We start from the raw sequence: 24,420 nt of genomic DNA, 5'->3' as shown, positions 1-24,420 counted from the left end.
CCCCTCCCCAAACCCCGTTCTCCTCAGGCTTCACCCCAAAAACCTCCCGCTGGTGGCGAAGAGGGACCTGGCAACCCTACTTATGGGGTGTTCCCCCAGGTCATGCAGCATCCACCTGGGTTGTGTCCAGTGGCGGACCTACATTTTTGGGGCCCTAAAACTTGAACTGTTATCGGGGGCCCTTTGCAACCAGCAACAATAGGGCAACATCCAACAAGGTCCAAAGGGCCTTGCTGCCCTTGCGAGGACCTTGAGGCCGAAATGCTGGAGGACAGGGTGGTGGGGTAGAGTCCTTGAAAATGGGCCATACAGTGACGAAATAAAACCACAGAACTATTAAACCATGCACCAACGAAGGATTTGAGGATCCAACTGCCAAAATGTAGGCTGTGAATAGATTCAGCTGGGGGTTCGAGCGCTGCACGCCCCCGAGAAAATTTTGAAATTTGACCAATTACAGGGACATTTTCAAGCCATCTGAAATGGGTATTAGAACATATTCTAAAGTCAGTATTAAGTACTTCAACCCATTGGCTTATGATTCTATCACTAAGAAACTCCATCGATTTTGTTGAGAAATTCACTCATTTAAAAAAGTTGCTTCAGGGGGCCCCTCTGGGATTAGGGGCCCTGAAGCTTAAGCTTCATTCGTTTCACAGTAGATCCACCTCTGGTTGTGTCCATTCTGCAGCTGCTATGGCTGCCACTTTGTGCCATTTGGCCTTGGCACCTGTCCCAATGCCTCCTGCACCTGCTGGCCTCCTTCTCTCAGCCCACAGCACTCCATCTTCCAAAGTGGCCCTTTTCTCCAAGTAAACTGCTCTCTGTCACCTGGAGATCAATCACAACAGGTAGCTGTTAGTCTGTCTGTAGCAGTAGAGACGAGCAAGAGTCTAGTAGCACCTTAAAAACTAACAAAATTTCTGGCAGGTATGAGCTTTCGTGAGTCACAGCTCACTTCTTCAGATACCTGGAGTTGTAATAGCAGGAGATCTCCAGCCACCACCTGGAGGTGGCAACTCTACTAGTGCATCTTTGGCAGTATTAGCAGGGCTTGTAGTGACTTGTGAATGACTCAAGAAAGATATTAAAGAGATTTCCTTGTTTTGTGTGGACAGAGATTGTTGTCTCACGAAAACCAATATGGGATAATAATCTTAATTTTGTAAACAAGCACTAAATTGAATAATGAAGCAAGTTTACTTCCTTGAAAAGCTCAGATATTATCTTGCCTACAGTCAATAGATAATGTAATAAGGTCTCGACAATAGAAGTAGAGTGGGAGAGATCCTAAAATGAACACTGAGATAGACCTTAGAGAAAGCAGATAGTATAAAACCTTTCAAAGGCTTTAATATAAATGCCACCTGTGAGTGCATTTAGGATAGTAATATCTTTTCAGCAATCCATCTTGCTGCCAATTTCTCCATATAAAGGTATAAAATAACCTCAGTTTGATACTGGCTGTCTTGAAAAAGTAAGGCATCAGTTCTTCACAGACCAACAAAAAGATTTTACTGGTGTGAGTGATTCCATTTAAATGATTTCCAAACTGTCCCTCCCCGGGTAGCATGAAAACATGTATAATGCCTAATTTGGGCCTTTGCTCGGCAAAGTGTGGAGCAATTAGGGTTGCACTTGCCAACCTCCAGGTAGTAGCCGGAGATCTCCTGCTACTACGACTAATCTCCAGCCAATAGAGATCAGTTCACCTGGAGAAAATGGCCACTTTGGCAATTGGACTCTTTGGCATTTAAGTCCCTTCCCTCCCCAAACTCTGCCCTCCTCAGGCTCTGCCCCAAAAACCTCCTGCTGGTGTTGAAGAGGGACCTGGCAACCCAAGGAGCAATGCACTTGATCCACAGAGGAAAAAGCAGTAGGATCTCAACCGAGGATTCTATTGCTTGGTGGCGGGGGGAGAGAAATGAAGAAAAAAATATCTGTCAGTGCAACAGTGCACACTCTCTCAGCCTAACCTACCTCGCAGGGTTGTTGTGAGAATAAAATGGAGGAGAGGAGAACAATGTAAGCCGCTTTGGGTCCCCATTGGGGAAAAAGGAAGGGTATAAGTGAATTCAATAAAACTATAAATTAAATAAAATGGGGTGAACAAGGCATTGGTTCTATGGCAGTTAGCAAGCAAATGAACCAGCCTGTTCTGTGCAATCTGGTTGAGCATGCTAAGACAGTTTGATATAGGACTTGCAATGAACACTTTCTCCTGGAACACAAAGCCTTATGTTCCCAGCATTTTTGTACTATCCAAATAAATAATATTGTCCATCAGGCTCCTATATTATTAAGAACAAGTTCTGTTCTCACTGTCAACATGTAACATGACTTAATTTAACCAAGTGTCAGCCCTGGCTTGTTTTCAGTACTAGGACTTGTCTCAGAGGCAAGCGAACTAATAACAAATAGTGCCTCTGGGTACACCCCAAAAGGACTTTCTATTTTAACCCACAACAATTAGCTGTCATATATTGGGATTTAGGAACAAGAATTTCCAGAACAGATAGTACAGTTGCCAGGCGTTTTTGACACCAGGTATTTCACTTTTTAGAAATCGGGTGCTTTGGAAAATAGGCACTGTAGGTATTTGGAAAGGTGCCATAGGAGGGTATTAAAAAGTATGTTCTTGCTAGTCCATGTAACTCTTGTTACTTGAGAGCCAGCATGGTGTAGTGGTTAAGAACCGTGGTTTGGAGCGGTGGACTCTAATATGGAGAACCGGGTTTGATTCCCCACTCCTCCTCCACATGAGCGGCGGACTCTAATCTGGTGAACTGGATTTGTTTCCCCACTCTTACACATGAAGCCAGCTTGGGCTAATCACAGCTCTCTTAGAGCCCTCTCAGCCCCACCTACCTCACATGGTGTCTGTTGTGGGGAGGGGAAGGGAAGGGGATTGTAAGCCGGTTTGATTCTCCCTCAAGTGGCAGAGAAAGTCGGCATATAAAAACCAACTCTTCTTCGAACACGCTGAAAATGACTGAGAAAGAGAACTTAGTACAGAAAACCTTGAAGAAGTGTCATCAGAAATGTAGAAAGTATTTGTGATTCACACTCATGATTTCTTAGAAATATTTTTTAATTGGCATTGTTCAAGAAATACTGTAATGCTGCTTTTTCATGGCTGATTTTTCTGTTCCTTTTGTTATTGCCTTGACAATTATTTGTTTTACTTCTCTGCAGCTGGATAATCCAGACGAACAAGCAGCACAAATCAGACGGGAATTAGATGGACGTCTCCAAATGGCAGATCAGATTGCCAAGGTAACAAACCAGCTTTTCCTTGGGGGAGAGTCTGAAGGAAATAAATGAATGTCCCTGATCCACTCTGGGCATTTTTTGCAATGAGCCTTGTCCTTTATTTGTGACAAAAAAAGAAATGGCTGGGCTCGGACCTGTTTTAAAACCAGATGTTGGTTGTTCATGCATGGGTACTTTCACTCATGTTCACCCCCCCCCCCGGTCTGTCTCAGTTGTTCCTTGCAGTTATGCATGAGCTTTCCCTCCATTAGAGATGGCCTCCCTGCCAGCCCTCACAAATCCCAGACCTTCCCTTTCCTCTGTTAACCCGATTCTTCCCTCTCCCCTGAGCTCAGCCTGGGTGAAATCTCTGTGCATAAGGCCAAGTGCAGGACACGTAAGCTTAGTTTTGCTCACAGCCAATTACAAAGCAGCATGTCCAGAAGCAGGAATTCAAAGACTTCCTGCTACCTTGGAGCACTTTCTGAGCAGAAGAAAGGCTTTTTTTAAAACCGAGGCTTGGATTTCTCCCCCTCCCCTTCTTTTCAGATTGATCCGGTTTTTGTTTTATGTTCTTAAAATTCCTTTTTATGTGGCAATTGGGTTAGAGGGGGAAGGAACTTTTCTCTCACTACAGCAAATTACACAGCAGCATTTAAAGGGGCGGGGATTCAGATACTTCCTGATTTGAGCTTGGATTCTGCTGGTGCATAGACTCCCAACAGGAAAGTGTGGTTCCAGCGAGCAACGAACCTCGGGTAAAACTCCCATGCATAAACGACCTACATTGTAAGTCCAAGGGATAGGCTGTATGGGAGAGCACATAAATCAAGGACAACCTCATTGACCAGGCATCCTATTGTCCTCTATGCACAAAGGATTCCAGGGCCAACATATGGGTTCTTCAAAGAGATTTCTTCCTATATTACAGTGGTGGTATGGGATCTTCTAGAGGGAAGGCAGCACAGTATAGCTTGATCTCATCAGATCTCGGAAGCTAAGCAAGGTCAGCCCTGGTTAGTATCTGGATGGGGAACCACCAAGGAATACCAAGGTTGCTATGCAGAGGAAGGCACTGGCAAACCACCTCAGTTAGTTTCTTGCCTTGAAAACCCCGTAAGGAGTCACCATAAGTTAGCTGTGACTTGATGGTACTTTACACACGCAAACACACACACGGGATACTCTGTAGTGCAACTCTTTCCTGTGCCATCAAGGCAACATACAAAACCACAGGCTATGAAAGAGTAGGTCTTACTGCAACTTCTTGCACTTATTTTAGGGCCTATCAGGTCTAGGGTCAGCGTGCAGTGGAAAGAGGTGGTAGAATTACAAGGAATTATTTATGCATACTGACATAGAAAAATGCCATCCTTCACCCGCACTGTGAATTGGTAGTCCATTCTACCATCTCAGCACTCTTTGACCCTTTACCACTTCATTCAGCAGTACGTGGAGATCAAATTGCCATAGACCCATAGGAAGGAGACATGCTGTAGCAGCTGACATGCGCCAGTACAACCCAAGAAGCCCACTGGTGGGCATCAGTTCAAAGCAAACACCTGGCCTTGGAAATTACTTGACTACATAGCATAACCACCACCTAAGGGTATAACATTTTAATGGAGGTACAGCATGTAGGATGAGCTGATCCAATTTTGTTTGCAAATTCTCTAGACAAAGAGCCATTGTATTGTGGTGCAGACTGTGGGCATACCTATTCTCTCCAGGATCAGAGGAGCATGCCGAATATATTAGGTGCTGTGAAACACAGCAAGGATGGTACTGCTGAAGTCATCTTGTTTGTGGGCATCCTGGAGGCACCTGGTTGGCCACTGTGTTAACAAACTGCTGGACTTGATGGGCCTTGGTCTGATCCAGCAGGGCTTTTCTTATGTTCTTATGTTCTCTCTCTCCTCTTTAACTCATGTTTGCCTTCTCTGTTTCTGTCTCCCCTAAAAAAATTGGGATTTTTCTTCATCTACTTTATCTTAAATTCCATGGCACTGTCCTTGGCTGTTTGCTGTTAGCAAAGCAAAACTTGTTATAGTGATCATAGATAACTGGCACTTTGATCAGTCAAAAGATAATAGGGGGGGACCCTCAAAAGTCACTGTGTTCTTCACAAGGTGAGAAATACCACATCCAAAAGTCATCACATATCGATCACATTCAAGTCAAAGGATGCAGGTCAGCATGTATCTATCATGCCAGGCTTCTACAAGTCTATTTGTCCCAAATTGGACTTGGACAAAAAAGACTAATTTAAGCTCCCTGGGTGACTTTGGGGCAGTCAGAATCTCTCAGACTCAAATACCTCACAGGCTTGATGGGAGGGTAAAGTGGGATAGACCCATGTATGCCAGCCTGAATTCTATGGAAGAACAGTGGGATACAAAGATACATGTGTGCGTATACCTGTATATTCTTTTAGGCAAGAAATTGCAATACCTGGTAAAAAACTGACATCCTTAATCATTCCTCATTGAAGAGAACTTAGGTTCCTCCTTTTAGTTTATGGGATTTAGAAACAGTATGTGTTTTTACCTGCCCTTCACCCAAGGAGATCAGAGCATCATATGTGGTTGTGCCTTCTACCCTGGGAGGCCTGATAAGGCTTAGAAAGAGTGACTGACCCGCCCAAGGTCACTAAAGAGCTTCATGGCTGAGTGGGGGATTGAACCCAGGTCCCCCAGGCTCTAGTAAAACACCCCAACTATTACAGCATACTGGTTTTCATTGCCAGACCCATGCTTATTTCTCGGATGGGTGGAAATTGGCCATCATCCATCCAAGGCCACAAACTCCAGAAGTGCAACTAGATGCAGTCAAATAAAATCAGCTAAAGGGGTTCAACCAGGTCGGAACCATTAGCTATGGAGTTCCACATCTATCCGGCAGTCTCTTGCATAGTTAAATTGTAAAACTCCCTGTCCCAGGATGTGGTGATGGCTACCAACTTGGAAAGGCTTTAAGAAGAGAGTGGACATGTTCATGTAGGAGAGGACTATTCATGGCTGCTAGTAAAAATGGATACTAGTCATGATGCATACCTATTCTCTCTAGGATCAGAGGAGCATGTCTATTATATTAGATGTTTTGGAACACAGGCAGGATAATGCTGCTGCAGTTGTCTTGTTTGTGGGCTTCCTACAGGTACCTGGTTGACCACTGTGTGAACAGACTGCTGGAGTTGATGGACCTTGGTCTGATCCAGCATGGCCTTTCTGATGTTCTTATCCCCTCCCTCCAGCATATGACTAGTTTCTTGGTATCACCTGAGGCCTGAACTAAGGGAGTGGGGCCAGTGCAGTATTATGAGCTTATCAGCAGCTGCCTGTGCTGGCTGATGATGATCATTGTACATTTGGTGTACATTTGCAATCATTGCTTTATGATATCCACCTCTGTGCTTACATTTTGTTCACCTTTCAGTCCATCTACCCTTCTTCCCTTTTCATCAGCATTTTAGTCCATCTTTCCAGCATTAGAATAACAATAAGTTGTTTTTATACCCTGATTTTCTCTACCTTTAAGGAGACTCAAGCCAGTTTACAATCCCCTTCCTCTCCCCACCACAGACACCTTATGAAGTAGGTAGGGCTGAAAGAGTTCTGCATGTGGAGGAGTGGGGAGTGGGAAAACCAACCCACTTCACCAGATTAGAGTCCGCCGCTCATGTGGAGGAGTGGGAAATCAAACCCGGTTCTCCATATTCGAGTCCACCACTCTTAACCACTATACCATGCTGGCTCTCTCATTAGAACACTCACCCACTTTCTTTCTCTGACTCTTATTCCCACTAACTGCTTCCTCCACACCTCTGGCTTCCCATCCCTTGCTTCTTCTGGAATTGTGGCTTCAACACCCTGAAAGCAGCCATCTTCCATGATATTTACTTCTCTATATCCCTCCAGGTCTCTTCCCCTCTGCCAGTGTTACTGTTACTTACTTATCTTTGGGATGTCTCTCTTTTTTGCATGTCTCTCTTTGTTGCATGTCTCTCTTTTTTGGCCACAGTAATAGTATTAGTCACCTTCTTTCAAAATTCTGCTAGTTCCATCCCATGCACATTCTATTCTTCATCTTCCCAACCTCAACGGCGGTAGGGGGATTGGGGGGTGGAGACCCTCCCTGGCCAAAGAGACCCTCCCTGCTCTTAAGATACCACAGAAAATGCTAAGTAGGTGTTTGGTCACATTACTTGTTATACTTCTGGGGGGACAGAATTGGAATCTCTATCCAAGCTTTCCCACCTGTGAGAACAAATACGATATGATGTTTTCTTGACAAGGCAAGACCTATCCTTACAGTTTTTGACAGGCCACATGGCTGAATACATATTCAATTCCTGCCCCTTCCAGTTCTCTTTAGAGAAGCACAGATGTACAAGGAGTCCCTACAGAGTAAACCACAAATCCCTGGAGGATAAATGTCAAGTTTAGTGTTTTTGTACTAGCATTTGATAGGCTTCTTTAAAGACTGTAAGAATAAGGTGCTTTCCCAGGAAGATTTTTTAGCAAGACAGTCATGAGACGTCAAAACAAGTCTTATATAATTAATGGTTGTTTTCAATATTTGACATAATTTGTAAGAACATCATTTCTTTCCCCTCAGTGCTCGTAACCATTGTTACAGCAGCCAAGAATCCCCAGAAAATAAAACCTACTTCAATAATACGGATGACAAGACAGACCACAGTAAACACCTGCAAAAATTATAAGCAGAACAAAACCTATATATTTCTTCTTATGTCCTCCACTGTTCAAAATTAACTGGTTCCGATTTCCCCCTCAATATTGGCTTGAGTTTTGTTAAGATGGTACAAAACAAACAAACACTGTAATCAGAATACTATCATCCAATTTAAGAATAAATTCAGTGTACTTTTTTTTCCTGGTTTACCATATTTTAATTTGAAATTTATAGAAAGTTGTTGTCCCACTCTTTGGCTAAACTCATTCTTTAGGCCAACCTGCAGAAGCTCATAACATCCAAAACACCACTAAAATAACAGAATTTCAATTAAACAAAATACCCCAGTAGTAAATCATATTAAATGACCAGGAATCCATTAACAGTAATTAAAAAGCAGTATCAATATATAATATAAAATTTATATTTGTAAATGAATAGTCACACAATAGAGATTCAAGCAGGGAGCAGGGGGCTTCACATGAATTATTCTTTGCACAGATACAGTTTTGTCACTTCGAAAAAAAATCTGAAATAGATTAGCCTCATGTCTTGATGATGTTGTCAACATAAGAACTCTTCAGAGCAATGTTGTTTGAAGCCTCATTTTGTGCAATTCTAGAATGTAATAGGTTATTACGCTTATTTTAGTTTTTATTTATAAACTTTTTATTTATATCTTGCTTTTTCCTCTGATTGGGGGCCCAAAGTGGCTTTTCGCATTGTATCACCTTAAAGACTAATAAAATTTCTGGGATGGTATGAGCTTTCTTGAGCCACAGCTCCCTTCTTCAGATAGCACTGAAGGCATCTGAAGAAGGGAGCTGTGGCTCACAAAAGCTCATACCCTGCCAGAAATTTTGTCAGTCTTTAAGGTGCTACTGGACTCTTGCTCTTTTCTGCTGCTATTGACAGACTGACATGGCTACCATTGTGATCTATCTGTTTGCAGGGCCATCTTAACCCATGGGCACGCTAGGCAGTTGCCTGGGGGCCCCATGAGCATAGGGGCCCCATGCTAATCTATGTATGTTGTGACTTGCTGTCAATGAACGAATAAATACTATACTAAACTATAAATATTAGTTATTGGAAAATGCATATTTAGCATGTGTTTTACTAAAGATAATGAGCAATATTAATGTTAATTTGGGTTTGTATTAAGAATAAATACTGAAGTATAATGTACAAACAGACTTGTCATTAGAGCTGTCATTAGAGATGCTGCCAAAATGCATTCTCCTCTGTGCATCCAAGCCAGAGAAGAACTGCCTCTCCCTCACCCTTCTCCAACTTACCTGTTTCTGCTCTTTGGCAGCTGTGAGGCTAAATAGGACATGTGAAGTGGGATGGCTCTGGAAGATGAGAAGACTCTCTCTGCTTCCTTCTTCTTCCTTCCCCCCACCCCCCGACAGGGTGTGTCAGTTGCAAGTTCTGGGAAATGGGAGTTCCAGTTGGCAGATACAGGTATAGCAAGAATTTCAGAGGTGGTCTTCTTACCTGAGCCAATAGATAACCAAGAGCAACCAGGGAATACAATTTGAAATGGGATAACAAAGGGAAATATATAGTATTTTGTAGATGTTCTCAGGGAACATAGGAAGATAATATGTTGAAAGTGAATTTAATATTTTTCTGCTGAAGGATTGTTTGTTGGAGATAGTTATATTGTTGACTTCTATAGGTTTAGAAGGGTATAACACTGATCTGGATAGCTCCAGGCTAGCCTGTTCTCATCAGATCTCGAAAGCTAAGCAGGCTTGGCCCCGGCTAGTATTTGGATGGGAGACCTCCAAGGAATGCCGGGATCATGACACAGAGGCAGGCAATGGCAAACCACCTCTGAACCTCTCTTGCTTTGAAAACCCTATGGGGTTGCCGTAAGTCAGCTGTGACTTTAGGGCAACCCCCCCCCAAAAAAAAACTGCTTATGATGGCATTAGTATAGTGCACTAACTAGTGTGGAGTTTGGAAGTGATAGGTCCTAGGTCCATGCTCAAATCTATTCCCCTGCTCAGTGGGTCCCCAGTTTGCTTCCTTGAAGAACTCACTCTTTAAACCACCATGTCACCAGTGTTAAGTTCTAATCACCACACCATACTGGGTCTTTATGTAGCTAAGAGGTCGACCTAGAAAAAGTCACTGTCTCTCAGGTTTGCTAAGAATTAGCCTTATCTGTAGTTAAATTAAAAGAGAGGAATTGTTTCTAAAGCTTGAATGAGAAGCCGCCTGTTAATTTGTCTGTTATAGAAGATTCTTTGAGGAAATATCCTTTTTAATACAAAAATCTTTTGACAGTCCTCTAGTGGGATCTGGAACAAATACTGGCAAAATCTATTTCTTTGACTTAATTTTGAAGTCCTCCTGGCAGAAACATGGCTTGATTTTCTTCTCCCAGGTGTCTTTTTATGAACTTCTTTTTAAACTAATAAGAAATGTCAACTCCTAAATCAGGAGACATTTCTCAAAATCACCTGCATAGTGTAATCTTTAGAGTGCATTCGGAGATTGAACTTTGTTCAACAAACTTGCAATTACTGAGACCCACAGTAACAGTCTTGAAAGGCAAAGATGAGCCAGGTCAAGGAATCCCAGATGTGTGAACCTCATGGGCTAAAAAGAACCCCTGTATTGAGATGGTAAAAATTTGGCAGACAGTGCTCTGATATAACATCAGGGGAAGGCCTTTGCATCTATGCCCTGTTTAGGGAGCCAGCGTGGTGTAGTGGTTAAGAACAGTGGTTTGGAGCAGTGAACTATGATCTGGACAACCAGCTTTGATTCCCCACTCTTCCACATGAGCAGCAGACACTAATCTGGTGAACTGGATTTTTTCCCCCACTCCTACACATGAAGCCAGCTGGGTAATCCTTGGGCCAGTCACAGCTCTATTAGAGCTCTCTCAGCCCCACCTCCCTCACAGGGTGTCTGTAGTGGGAAGGGGAAGGGAAGGTGATTGTAAGCCAGTTTGATTCTTCATTAAATGGTATGTGTGTGTTAAGTGCCATCAAGTCGCTTCCGACTCATGGCGACCCTATGAATGAAAGTCCTCCAAAATGTCCTATCTTTGACAGCCTTGCTCAGGTCTTGCAAATTGAAGGCTGTGGCTTCCTTTATTGAGTCAATCCATCTCTTGTTGGGTCTTCCTCTTTTCCTGCTGCCTTTAACTTTTCCTAGCATGATTGTCTTTTCCAGTGACTCTTGCCGTCTCATGACGTGACCAAAATACGATAGCCTCAGTTTAGTCATTTTAGCTTCTAGGGTCAGTTCAGGCTTGATTTGATCTATAACCCCCTGATTTGTTTTTTTGGCAGTCCACGGTATCCGTAACACTCTCCTCCAACACCACATTTCAAAGGAATCTATTTTCTTCCTATCAGTTTTCTTCACTGTCCAGCTTTCACACCCATACATAGTAATAGGGAATACGATGGCATGAATTAATCTAGTCTTGGTGGCCAGTGACACATCCTTACACTTCAAAATATTTTCTAGCTCCTTCATGGCTGCCCTTCCCAGTCTCAATCTCCTTCTGATTTCTTGGCTGCAGTCTCCCTTTTGGTTGATGGTGGAGCCAAGGAATAGAAAGTCTTGAACAATTTCAATTTCCTCATTGTCAACCTTAAAGTTGTGTAATTCTCCTGTAGTCATTACTTTTGTTTTCTTGATGTTCAGCTGTAGTCCTGCTTTGGCACTTTCTCTTTTAACTTTCAGCAGTAGTCATTTCAAATCTTCACTATTTTCTGCCAATAATGTAGTTTCATCAGCATATTTCAAATTATTAATGTTCCTCCCTCCAATTTTCACTCCACCTTCATCTAAATCTAATCCAGTTTTCCTAATTATATGTTCTGCATATAAATTGAAGAGATAGGGAGATAAAATACATCCTTGTCTGACACCTTTGCTAATTGAAAACCATTCCGTTTCTCCATATTCTGTTCTAACTGTGGCCTCTTGTCCAGAGTACAGGTTGCGCATCAAAACGATCAGATGAAGTGGCACACCCATTTCCTTTAAAACCAGCCATAGCTTTTCATGATCCACACAGTCAAAAGCTTTGCTGTAATCTATGAAACACAAGCTGATTTTTTTCTGAAATTCTCTTGTATGCTCCAGTAACCAGCGTATATTTGCGGTATGATCTCTAGTGCCTCTTTCTTGGGTGCGGTGGAACACAGGCAGGATGGTGCTGCTGCATTCATCTTGTTAGTGGCTTCCTAGAGGAACCTGGTTGGCCACTGTGGACTTGATGGGCCTTGGTCTGATCCAGCAGGGCCTTTCTTATGTTCTTATGTTCTTTCTTTTCTGAAACCAGCTTGAACAGGCATTTCTCATTCCATATATGGTAACAGCCTTTGCTGTAAGATTTTGAGCATCACTTTACTTGCATGAGAAATTAAGGCGATGGTCCGATAGTTGCTGCAATCTTTGATGTCTCCTTTCTTGGGAACTGGAATGTAAATGGATCGTTTCCAGTCTGTGGGCCATTGTTTTGTTTTCCATATCTGTTGGCATATTCTTGTTAAGATCTTGATGGACTCCGTTTCTGTGGCTTGGAATAGCTCTATTGATATCCCATCTGCTCCTGGTGATTTGTTTTTCCCGATTGCTCTCAATGCAGCTTTCACTTCACTTTCTAAAACTGTAGGTTCTTCTTCAAAAGATTCTTCTTGGAAAGAATTTTTTATCCTTTCATCTATTCTGTATAGTTCTTCAGTGTATTGTTCAGTAAGTGGTAGAGAAAATCAATATATAAAAATCAACTCTTCTTCTTCTTCTGTTTGTTGGTCACTGTTTGGAACAAGATGCGGGACTAGATGGACCAATGGTTTCATCCAGGAGGATACTTCTTATGTTCTTATTTGATGCTACCAGTCAGTGTGCTGAGTGACCAGTGATTTTTCAGTGGAAAATGTGAATGTGAATTGATTGACTTTCAGATGTTTGAGACTAGAATGCTAGGCCAGGTCACAGCAATGATTGATATGTGCACTGGACATAGATAAGGTATTTGCAGCTTTCCGTGCAGTGTGCTTGCTAGCAAATTTATGGCATTCAGCAGAGAAGATCTTCCAAAGAATATCCTCTGCCTGCTTCCATAAATATCACATAACATATGCCACAGATGTGAATTGCTGTACTTTGATAGAGATTCCATTTTCCCATAGAACACTACCTTTAAGAGTTAACAAAAAGAAAGTGCCCATGATTAGCTAGTAATCATGGCTTTCTACAAGCTTTTTCCACTAGACATTTTGATAGCTAGATAAATAATTGTTGTTATGTTGGTAACCAGCCTACGTGAACATTCTCTCATTCAGTTTTTTCCCCATAATGGATACTAATACATCTAGTACAGTGAAGTCTCATAATTCTGCTTCTCTGATCACAGGTGCCTTGGGCACAGAGCCTGGGAAACATAACATCTCTTAGCAGCTAATCAAGCAATAGCAAATAGCACAGCACTATGTCATTTTGCCCACTTTCAAATCCTATCTTCTCCCAGGGCCTAAGTGGACATTTTTGGGAAACTGTTGACATATGCTCCCCCATATGCCTCCTCTATAATACCTAGTAAGCTAAATGTTATAAATGTGTGATGCAGCATAATCATATTTAATCATTTCACATTGCACAAAAAACCCTACAGAAGACTAGCACATTATTTTATTTATATATTTATATGTCCACCTTTCTCCCAAGCATCTCAAGATCCAAGCCGGATAACAGCAATATAAACAAAACACAGAAAAAAAATGATTGAAAAAATTATAACACCAGATATAAAATACATTTTAAACCAATCTAAAACCACTGTATGCTCCCACCTGCAGGGTATTTCCCCCCAGCCCAGGATCAGGCTACCACCAAAGCTCACCAAAATAATTATCGGCTAAAATACATATAGGGTTTTTTTTGTTTTTAAAAAATTGGGTCCAGGTTCACCTGTTCAAACTTGTTTCTCTGCAGCCACAGAGAAGCTATGGGGGAAAGCATTTTTAAAGCTCCTAGGAGTCCGATTTGGCTTGGGACAATTGTGCAGGCAGAAGGCAGAAGCTGCTCTGCTCTTGTCATCCAGAATCCAATCTTTAAAATGACTTTTTCTGCAGATGCTGTGTTTTGACAGGGACAGTGAGTTTCCTGGATCCAACTCATCTACAAACGTAACTTGTAATTTGGTCCTCTGTCTTACAGCCTTGCTTAAATGCCAGAAGGATAGGAGCCTGCCTCCCCCTAAGCTCTTCCAGGAGGCTGTTCCAGAGGCATAGAGCAGTCAGGCTCTTGCTGAATGTAGGGGAGTACATTCGGTAAAGCCCCCCCCCCCAAAAAGCAGAAAAAGACCTTATTAGTATTTTTTGGCTTTTTTTGGGCGAAAAAAATGGCTTTTTAAACTGTAGCTGGTAATCCCGATACCAAAAAGCTGAAACAAATTGGCTTTTTTCCAGGATCATTTCAAGATTGCCAACTATAGCAGTAGAAAGAAACCACTTTTAAAAGGAAAAAAATGTTTTGCACATTTGCGCTCAACTCTGCAGCACTTTAAAGTTTAAACCCCCTCTCCCTTCTGCTTCATTATAGCCTATGGGGAATCTTTCTGGGGATCTGGAGGTCTGTTTTTTAAGGTAGAAGCATCAAATTTTCAGCATAGCTGCTGGGTTGATTCTCCTTACAAGAACCCCTAAGTCTGGTAAAGATTGGGTGAGGGGGTCCAATTTTATGGGCCCCCAAATGGAGGAAAATGGAGGCCCATAACATTGGACTATGGCTTTTGATAAGCTTTTGATATTGATAAGCCCAAGCTGAAAATAAACCCAAATTAGCCATTTCAGCAATGTTTGGGCTTTGTTTCGGCTGAATACCAAAACCTGGGAATCTACCCAAAGTCAAATAGGCGATTCTTGAAAAGCCAAATAGATATTTGGCTTTTTCGGGTTTTGGCTATTCGCCTTTGCTCAGATGCTCGGCTCTGTGCTTTCTCCCATTTTTCTATCTTTGGTTTTGTTAGGGCCCCATAGTTGGGGCCTTTTTGATGTAGGGGGTCATGTAATCAGAGCCAACTTGTTCTGACCAAACTAGTCTGGAAGGGTCATTTTTAAAAGACAAAGCTCATGCAGTCCCGTCTGGAAGGATATACTCTTCAACTAAAAAATGGCAGTTTCTACAGCTGCTTACCAGGCTTCTGAAGACTCCCCACCCATACAGATGAGCAATCTTTTTCACAAGAACTGCCTTGGTCATGACTTTGGCTGGCTCTGATATTAACTTCCCCCCATGAAAACCTGCTTTCAAACTGAAGGTCACCACGAATAGTGGTTTCATTTCTTTTTGCTGTGACCATCTCTTGAAATCAGATTTTTAATGGCTATAATAAAGGACAGTTCACAGGATGTCATTTGCCACCAAAAGAAATATTTTCCGTGTCTAATTTTTCTTGCATTTAAGCCTTTCCCCTCTGTTTGGAAGCTAATTTGCATGGACATCATGCTATGCACCCCAGATACAAACAGAGCCCCCAGACTTAGAGGCCTCAGCCTTCCAATTGGCTCTTTCTGCCAGTCATCAGCAATGCTGAACTTCTGAACCTGAAAAACAATTGACAGCTCAGCTCGTAAATGCCTGGAGGATGGGGGCAACCCCTTTGTAGGCCCATAAAACTGGACCCCCACCCCAAACTTTGGTGTCCATCTAGGGAGAGTCCCTTGCAGCTACTCTGCAAATTTGGTGACTCTACCTCCAAAAATGCCCCCACAGGTGCTTCGGAGAAAAATCCCCTTAGACTATAATGGGCCCGAATGTTTTTGGGGAAACCCTGAAATAAAGCCGAAATACCCATTTACCAGTATGGGTATTCAGCTTATTTCAAACTTACTGGAAAATAATTGTGCCCAATAAACCTGAAATTTACCAAAAAAAAATTGCACAACCCTACATTGGATCCACTTGACCCAATCTTTACCAAACCTGGGGGTTCTGGTAAGGAGAGTCATCAGAAGCTATGCTGAAAATTTTGTGCCTCTACCCTTAAAAACAGCCCCCCCCCAGAGCCCTGGAAAGATTCTTGATGATCTTCTTCTAACATGGTTGCAGTTTCCTACTTACTTAGAAACTAAGAATGTGAAGCTCAATCATTTCCCTCTGTATTTACTTATTAAACTCATCATTTTAAATATAAATTAAAGATGCTTACCCCACCAGAACTGATCCAAATATTACCAAATAGAGTTTCAGTGCTTTATTCTTAATGCTGATCAAAATTCAAATTACCAGTAAAAACTGTAATGGAGCACAGCTATTTTTACTTTATTATTTTATGTTATGACATAAAATGTTTCATGACAATTTGTAATACAAGGAAAAACCAAAAACCAGTGGCGAAGAGGGACCTGGCAACCCTAAGCCACCGCCATTTCAACAAAAAAGAGTGGGGGTGTTACTGAAACTGCTCTTTGATTGGGGAAATTAGCATGAGCAGCGGCACTAATTTATTTATATAGTGGAATAACCCAATGTATACCAGCGTTGTTTTCAGTGAATCTCAGAATAGTGACAGACCAAGGATTTCCAGATTAAAAGTGTTTATATAGATTCATTCATTCAGTGTTGCAAATACATACATACAAGAAACTAAGAATAAAAGGAGATAGGATTAGAGGCGTTTCTCAAGGAGAGGATATTGTTGATTGGGTGATACCTTACCGATATAGAAGTGGAGATGTCCAAAATCCGTGGCATATAGGTACAAAATGAAATATAGCAGGGAATGGGAGAGGGATGTATCGGAGACTTGAGCCAGCCAAGTCATCAGAGAGGAGTGGGGATGTGGAGCTCCGCAAAACTCAACACACACGATATAAGCAAGGAGAGGTAGGGCAGAACCAAGAAGAAGAACCTTTCTGCTCTGTCGGGGAGGGCAAAATATACCCTTCTCTGGGGGTGGTGGAGGGGGGTTGAGAGTCCCCAGATGGCTCCTATCTACAACAAAAGGGATCAAAGACTTCAGATGCAGAGATCGGACAAAGTGACAATTTGTAAACTAAGCTGGCACCAATGATTTACATATCTCCCGGATGTCTTGACTTGATCTTCTAATGTTTGACAGTACCTCAGAAAGGTGTGAATCTCCACACTCCAGGGATGCAGCAGAGGAGTATTGATGCAGATTGCGGCGGATGTTTTTCTCTCAGGATACTGGGGGGGGGGACTGCAGGAGAGAGAGACGTGATGCTCTCGCTTCAGTGTAATGGCTTCCCTTTGGATCAGGAGACAGTCAGGATCATGGCTTCCCTTTGGCTGGTTCTGCAGGGGTGACCCGATCTCTTGTCCTGGACAGCCTGGTTATGCAGCAGAGCGCCAGCCCAGAGCAGTGGGCTATTAACGCTTAGACAGTACATTGAGTCTTTGAAGTGGTTGCCAAGACCAGGGCGGGAGGTCAGGCAGGCTTTGGATGAGCCGACAAGAGCAGGGCTATGTGTGTGTGTGTAAGGAGAAGGCCTCGCTTGCTTGCCTGTTGCCCCTCTGGGTAGGTGGGTGAGTGAGGCCTCCCCCCCGGCTTGCTCAAAGCTGCTCCGGGCCTGGGGTGGATTCCTGCAGCAGAATGTAACCCTCTTTTTTAGTTTTCAGATTTTTCTGCAATCTTAAGGAGTACCACAAGTTTGAAGAAACATCTGTTTGGGGGAAGTGTGCCCCCTATCTTTGGCTTTAAGTATCTGCAGGCAGGGGGCACATGTTTGAATTATATAGATCTGTACCTGCAACCAACCCCATCTTCCTGGTAACGTTTTGAGAGAAAAAAATGTCTGACACGAAACCATGGTATTCAACATTTCTCAACCCGCCCTCCCCCCGCCCGAGGGTGGGGAAATGATATATTCCATTCTGCTAACCTTAGTATTCTGCCAACTCATTCTTCCACATGTGTGCTTCCATACTATGTTTTGTACTTGGCCACATGAAAGCAATGGCATTTTAAAAGACTTTCCCCCCACTGCTCCTGCTTTCATTAAATTATATATTTGATAATATTTGTAAATTGCTTTTTTGTATTTTATTTACAGTCAAGCATATTGACACAGTTGATTAAAATGTAACTGTATATATTCTCTTCCAATTTCAGGAACGCAAATTTCCTAAATTTGTATCCAAAGAAATGGAAAACATGTACATTGAGGAACTGAAGTCATCTGTCAATTTGCTGATGGCGAACTTGGAGAGCATGCCAGTGTCCAAAGGTGGCTCCGAGTTCAAGTTACAAAAGCTAAAACGCAGTCACAACACCTCAATCATTGACATGGGAGAAGAAAATGAAAACCAGCTCTCAAAATCAGATGTTGTACTATCTTTTTCCTTGGAGGTAAGATTTACAACTTATCCAATAAGCAATACATATGTGATTAAAAAAAAAAACCTCAACAGTCAATAATTCTTCATTAATCAGAGTTTGAAATAAAATCTTTGTGGACTGCAGTAATCAAAACAGAAAACAGGTAACTAACAGTGTAATCCTAAAGAGAGTTACTTCAGTCTAACTCTATTCACTTCAATGGGCTTAGACTGAAGTAACTGCATAGGATTGCACTGTAAGAGTGAAAGTTTACTCTTCTAGGAAACAGAAAACATATTCCTTTAATGTACTTTTTGATTTGCTGTTTGCACTCCTTGCAGTCTTGTTAGTACAGTGTAATCTCAGAATGGTGTAGTGATGTAGTGGGTAAGAGTGTGGTATAGTAGTTAAAAGCAGTGGACTCTAATCTGGAGAACCGAGTTTGATTCCCCACTCCTCCACATGAGCTGCAGACTCTAATCTGGTGAATCGGACTGGTTTCCCCACTCCTACACATGAAGCCAGTTGGATGACCTTGGGCTAGTCACAGCTCTCTTTGAGCTCTCTCAGCCTCATCTACCTCACAAGATGTCTGTTGTGGAGAGAGGAAGAGAAGGAGATTGTAAACCAGTTTGATTCTCCTTAAAAAGGTAGAGAACATCAGCATATAAAAACCAACTCTTCTTCTTCTAACTCAATGGAATTAAGGACTGTTTATCCAAACAGGTAATTCAAGAGAAAACTAGTTTACATACCTGAGGATGCATGAAATGGCTTCAAAAGATGTAATTATTGTTATCAGTGAACATCCCAGGTTTAATTTTCATAGCTTTTAAGTTATAAAATTCTATAGAAAACCAGCATGGTGTAGTAGTGGTTAGAGTGTTGGACTAGGACCTGGGATGCTCAGGTTCAAATCCCCATTCTGCCACAGAATCTTGCTGGGTGAGCTTGGGCCAGTCACTGCCTCTCAGTTTATCCTACCTCACTGGGTTGTTGTGAAGAGCAAATGGAGGAAGTGGAGAATGCTGTTGTAAGCTGCTTTGGGTCCCTTTTGGGGAGAAAAGCGGAGTATCAGTATGTCAACAAAATTGCTAAAATTATTGGCTACAACTAAATAAGAGGTGGAATATCCATGATCAGACCTCTTAACATATTTTTAAGGTTACAGATCTTGTACCTACACTTCAACGTTTTCCCAGAAGCACTTTACTGCCCCCATCTTCAGCTGCTATTAGCCGCAATAGATAAAACTGACAGCCAACTATAGCATATTTGTGTTTTCTGTTTCTGTAGCTAAGACCTGCACAGAGGGACTGATTTGTGATGGCAAATGGGCTGCAGATGAAAGGGCTGAATCCTTCTTCCATTGCATCCTGATTCTAATCCAAATTGGGGCCCAATAGCAACTTTTTAACCTTAAAAATTGATTAGAGATCTAATTAACGATCTCCCACATATTGTCTTTTGTGCCTTCAGTGATACTTCCGTTTTGCTATATCGTAATATACCTAGGTCCCTTTGTCTTTTTGAGGAATTCTGAATTCCACCTGCCTCTGCACATCTGAGATACCAAATGCTTTGTTTATGTATTAAACATGCAAGATGAAATAGAGTAGAATTGAAAGTCTATAATTATTCTTGTTTCCTTCATTTGGAGAAACCTTTTGGTCATTTTTTAAAAATCAATTATCTAGAGATAACAAACCATATGGAAATGGATCACAACAACTGTGATCACAACTGGTAGTGGAAAGTACCATCAAGTTGCAGCTGGCTTATGGCGACCCTGTAGGGTTTCGAAGCAAAAGATAAACAGAGGTGGTTTGCCATTGCCTGCCTCTGCAGAGCAACCTTGGATTTCCTTGGTGGCCTCCTATCCAAGTGCTAACCTGCTTACCATCTGAAATCTGACAAGATCAGGCTGGAGTGGGCCATCCAGGTCAGGGTATGTTCAAAACTACATGCTACAAATAACACAGCCCTCTAAGAGCAACCATGCTGAACTGATCCAGTGAGTCATCTACTCCAGCATCCTGCTTCATACATTCTCCAGCTAGATGCCCTCAGAAGACTTATAAGCAGGGCATGGAGACCTCCCCTTGTTTCCCCCCCCCCCCAGCACTGGTATCCACTGTGTTACTGAATATGAAGCCATTGTAGTTAACAGGCTGTGATGGACCTATCCTCCATGGACTTGTATATTATGCTTTTAAATCCAACTAAACTGGTGGCCATTCTCACAACCTCTGATGCTGAATTCCACACACTCAACATACTGTTTGCTTAGATGTCAATACAATGTGTATATTACTGTTCTCACAAGCAGCAGCCGGTAATGTGGAGCAGGGGTGAGAAAATATGCATTGTAATGATAACAGGACGTGGGGTATACTGGATGTGACATTGTGTAGTAAGGCACTTTATATGGATCTGCTGCTGGAGTATTTCTGTCCTCATACCCTAGGTTAAACCATAGGTGATTTTATTGAAATATAGATCTAATTAGTACTTTATCTGAATGGTGCAGGAACTGCCAAGATAGGGATGCTTCCCACTACACTCTAGTAATATGAGAAGGAGAGCAATTATATGAGTGAATGGACTAATGTGGTTTCTCCTCATACTAACATCCCCTGTGGTAAAGGAAGTGATCACCTCTCTCAGACCACCCTCATAACCACTTCTCTTTAAACCAGTGTTGGGATAGTGATTAGAGTGTTGGACTAGGAGCTGGGAGACCCAGACAAACCCCACTCTGAAATTGGACTAGTCATACACAAGGGTTACCAGCTTCCAGCTATGGCCTGGATTTCTCCCAGAATCGTAACAGATCTCCAGATTGTAGACTTCATTTCCCCCTGGAGAAAATGGCAGGTTCAGAGAGTATACTCTATGGCATCGCAACCCAACTGAGTCCCCTCCCCAAATTCCATCCTCCCCAGGCACCATGCTTAAATTTCCAGGAACTTCCCAAGCCTAAGTTGACAACCTGATCATAAACACTCAGCCTAACCTACCTCACAGGGTTGGTCTGAGGATAAAATAGAGGAGAGGAGAACAATGGAAACAACTCTGAGTCCCCATTGGGGAGAAAGACAGGGAATAAATGAATTTATTAATAATAATAATGCCACCTCTGGAGGGATCATGGGAAATAACCATGCTACATTCATTCTGGTGTCGCTCAGGTTTTATATAACTTGGGCCATACATAACCTGACAAGGGTGATAGATTTGTCTCTTCAGAAAAGCATTCCTTACATGTTTTTCCAGTGAATAAGAAAGCTTAGTTCACATATTGCAAAATACAGTTGGTTTATTTTGGGTCAAAAATAGTACTTCTGGGAAGGGTGATAGAATATTCATTAGAGTTGTTTCACAGGGACTTTCTTTTTTGATGCTGAATTACTGAATCGTCTTGCTTTGTGTGCTTTGCACTTGGTTATTGCTAATTAGAGATGTCACCTGAATTCCTCTGTGAGTCTTGATTTCTAACTGGTGGATATTATTATAAATATGAGAAAATTACGGGGAACGTAAGTGTTTGAGATGTACAGTTTATATTCACACATATAATTTTAATGTAGGGATGTATATTTAATTTTGATTGAATAAAACTTTGCTGTATAAAACATAGGTGAACTCAGATTCAAAGATGGAGTAATTTATGCTAAGGCATCCAACTGCCCTCCCACTAGGGTTGCCAGGTCCCTTTTCTCAACCGGCGGGAGATTTTGGGGGCGGAGCCTGAAGAGGGTGGGGTTTGGGGAGGGACTTCAATGCCATAGAGTTCAATTGCCAAAGCAGCCATTTTTCTCCAGGTGATCTGATCTCTATCGGCTGGAGATCAGTTGAAATAGCAGGAGATCTCCTGCTACTACCTGGCAGTTGGCAACCCTACCTCCCACCCTTTAATGCCCTTTGATCCAAATCTGAACACAGAAAAACAAAAAAAGCAAACATCTGTTAATTTATTATTTATTTGGAAATATACTATTTGTGTTACTTACAAAGACGAAGAAGAAGAAGTTGGTTTTTATACACCACTTTTCTCCCTGCTTTTAAGGAGTCTCAAAGTGGCTTACAATCACCTTCCCTTCCCCTCCCCAAACAGACACCCTGTGAGGTAGGTGGCGCTGAAAGAGCTCGAAGAGAGCTGTGACTAGCCCAAGGTCACCCAGCTGGCTTCATGTGTAGGAGTAGGGAAGCCAACCCAGTTCACCATCTGCCACTCATGTGGAGGGGTGGGGAATCAAACCTGGTTCTCCAGATTAGAGTCCACCGCCCCAAACCACTGCTCTTAACCACTACCCCACACTGGCTCTCTACACAACTACACCACTATATCACGCTGGCTAATTACCAAAGGGGAGGGACTTCAGCAGGATATAATGCCATAGTCTTTCTCCTCTGAAGCACCCATTTTCCCCAGGGAATCTAATCTCTGTTGTCTGGAGATGAGCTTTAATTCTGGGAGATCGCCAGGCCCCAATTGGATGTTGGCAATCCTACCCAGATAGGGGCTCCTGATCTCCAGGCTACAGCGGTCAGTTCCCCAGGAGAAAATGGCAGCTTCAGAGGGCGGACTGAATATAACCTGCTGAGGCCCCTCCCCAAATCCAACCCTTCCCAGGCTCTACCCCAAAATCTCCAGGAATTTCCTAAACCAGAAATGGCAACCCTCTCTTCCCTAGGGTTGCCAACCTCCAGGTACTAGCTGGAGATCTCCTGCTATTACAACTGATCTCCAGCCGATAGAGATCAGTTCACCTGGGGAACATGGCTGCTTTGGCCTTTGGACTCTATGGCATTGAAGTCCCTCCCCTCTCCAAACCCCACCCTCCTCAGGCTCTGCCCCAAAAACCTCCTGCTGGTGGCAAAGAGGGTCTTGGCAACCCTACTCTTCCCAGAGAGTCAGGTCAATCACTGCTGCAATCCTTATGATCTGGCCACTGCTCTCTCAGAAGAATTATATATATATATAGAAATGTGCGGCTGTCTTCGACAAGAGCCAGGGCTTTTTCAGCCCTGGTTCCAGCCTGGTGGAATGCTCTGCCGAGAAACATCAGGGCCCTGTGGGACCTTAAGGAGTGCCGCAGGGCCTGCGAGGCAGAGATTTTCCACAAGGCCTACAACTGAGGGCAACCATGAGTACCATCTTTACTGGCCTCCCTGCCCCTCACCCCTCCCCTTCCTATGTTATGGAAGGTATGGTTGAGGGTGTTCGCCTGTGTGGCTTTTACATTAGAATGGGATTTGTGTGCCATCTCAGATTAAAGGTTTTAAGGTTTAATTTTATTGTTGGTTTGATGGTTATTATTATGTGATACTTAGGTTTTAAATGATGTTACCCACCATGAACCGGCTTGCTAGGGAGGTTGGGCTACAAATTTGAAAATAAATAAATGAATAAATAAATAAATATGTTCGCTGAATGTCAATTACAAAATCTTGACCTGAATTTTGGCCAGAAGACTAAAATAATAATCTCTAAACATATTAACAGCGATAAAAATGGTTTTAAGGAGCCCCGTGGTGCAGAGTGGTAAGCTGCACTGCTGCAGTCCAAGCTCTGCTCACAACCTGAGTTCAATCCTGACAGAAGTCGGTTTCAGGTAGCCGGCTCAAGGTTGACTCAGCCTTCCTTCCTTCCGAGGTCAGTAAAATGAGTACCCAACTTGTTGGGGGTAAAGGGAAGATGACTGGGAAAGGCACTGGCAAACCACCCCGTAAAAACACAGTCTGCCTAGTAAAAGTCAGGATGTGACGTCACCCCATTGGTCAGGAATGACCCGGTGCTTACAGAGGGAACCTTTACCTTTTTTAAATGGTTTTATTCCTGGCCGGTTATTAACCTCAAACATAAGAAGAGTTATAAATCTTAAAGACTCTGTCTGTAAAAATAAAACTAAATCTATATTGTTCTTGGACTCTGAGAAGGCGTTCAATTGGGTAGAACATATGTTCCTTCTCTCTAGTCTAAGGAAATTTGTCTTTGGGCCCAGCTTTATGGATTGGGCCAAAATAATATATTCCAACTCAGCAGTTTGTTTATCTGTACACAATACACTACTAATCTCATAGTTGTTGAGAGAGGGGTAAAACACTCTCTGCCCTACTCTTTAACTTGGTGTTAGAAATGTTGG

The 24,420-nt window shown here is 42.5% G+C and overlaps 1 protein-coding gene across 18 annotated transcripts in view; it reads left to right on the top strand.

The window, feature by feature from the left end:
• CADPS (calcium dependent secretion activator) overlaps positions 1 to 24,420 on the top strand; it is a 460,327-nt gene that overhangs the window by 160,527 nt on the left and 275,380 nt on the right. For all 18 annotated transcript variants that reach the window (XM_056867190.1, XM_056867189.1, XM_056867199.1 and 15 more), the window contains exons 4-5: positions 3,196 to 3,276; positions 18,065 to 18,301. In XM_056867190.1, the coding sequence (XP_056723168.1) occupies positions 3,196 to 3,276; positions 18,065 to 18,301 (318 nt within the window). The remainder of the gene's footprint in view (positions 1 to 3,195; positions 3,277 to 18,064; positions 18,302 to 24,420) is intronic.

The sequence above is a fragment of the Euleptes europaea genome, chromosome 1, assembly GCF_029931775.1.
Source record: "Euleptes europaea isolate rEulEur1 chromosome 1, rEulEur1.hap1, whole genome shotgun sequence".
NCBI lineage: Eukaryota > Metazoa > Chordata > Lepidosauria > Squamata > Sphaerodactylidae > Euleptes > Euleptes europaea.
The sequence above is the reverse complement of the archived record's forward strand: the minus strand, read 5'-3'. Positions and strand labels throughout refer to the sequence as shown.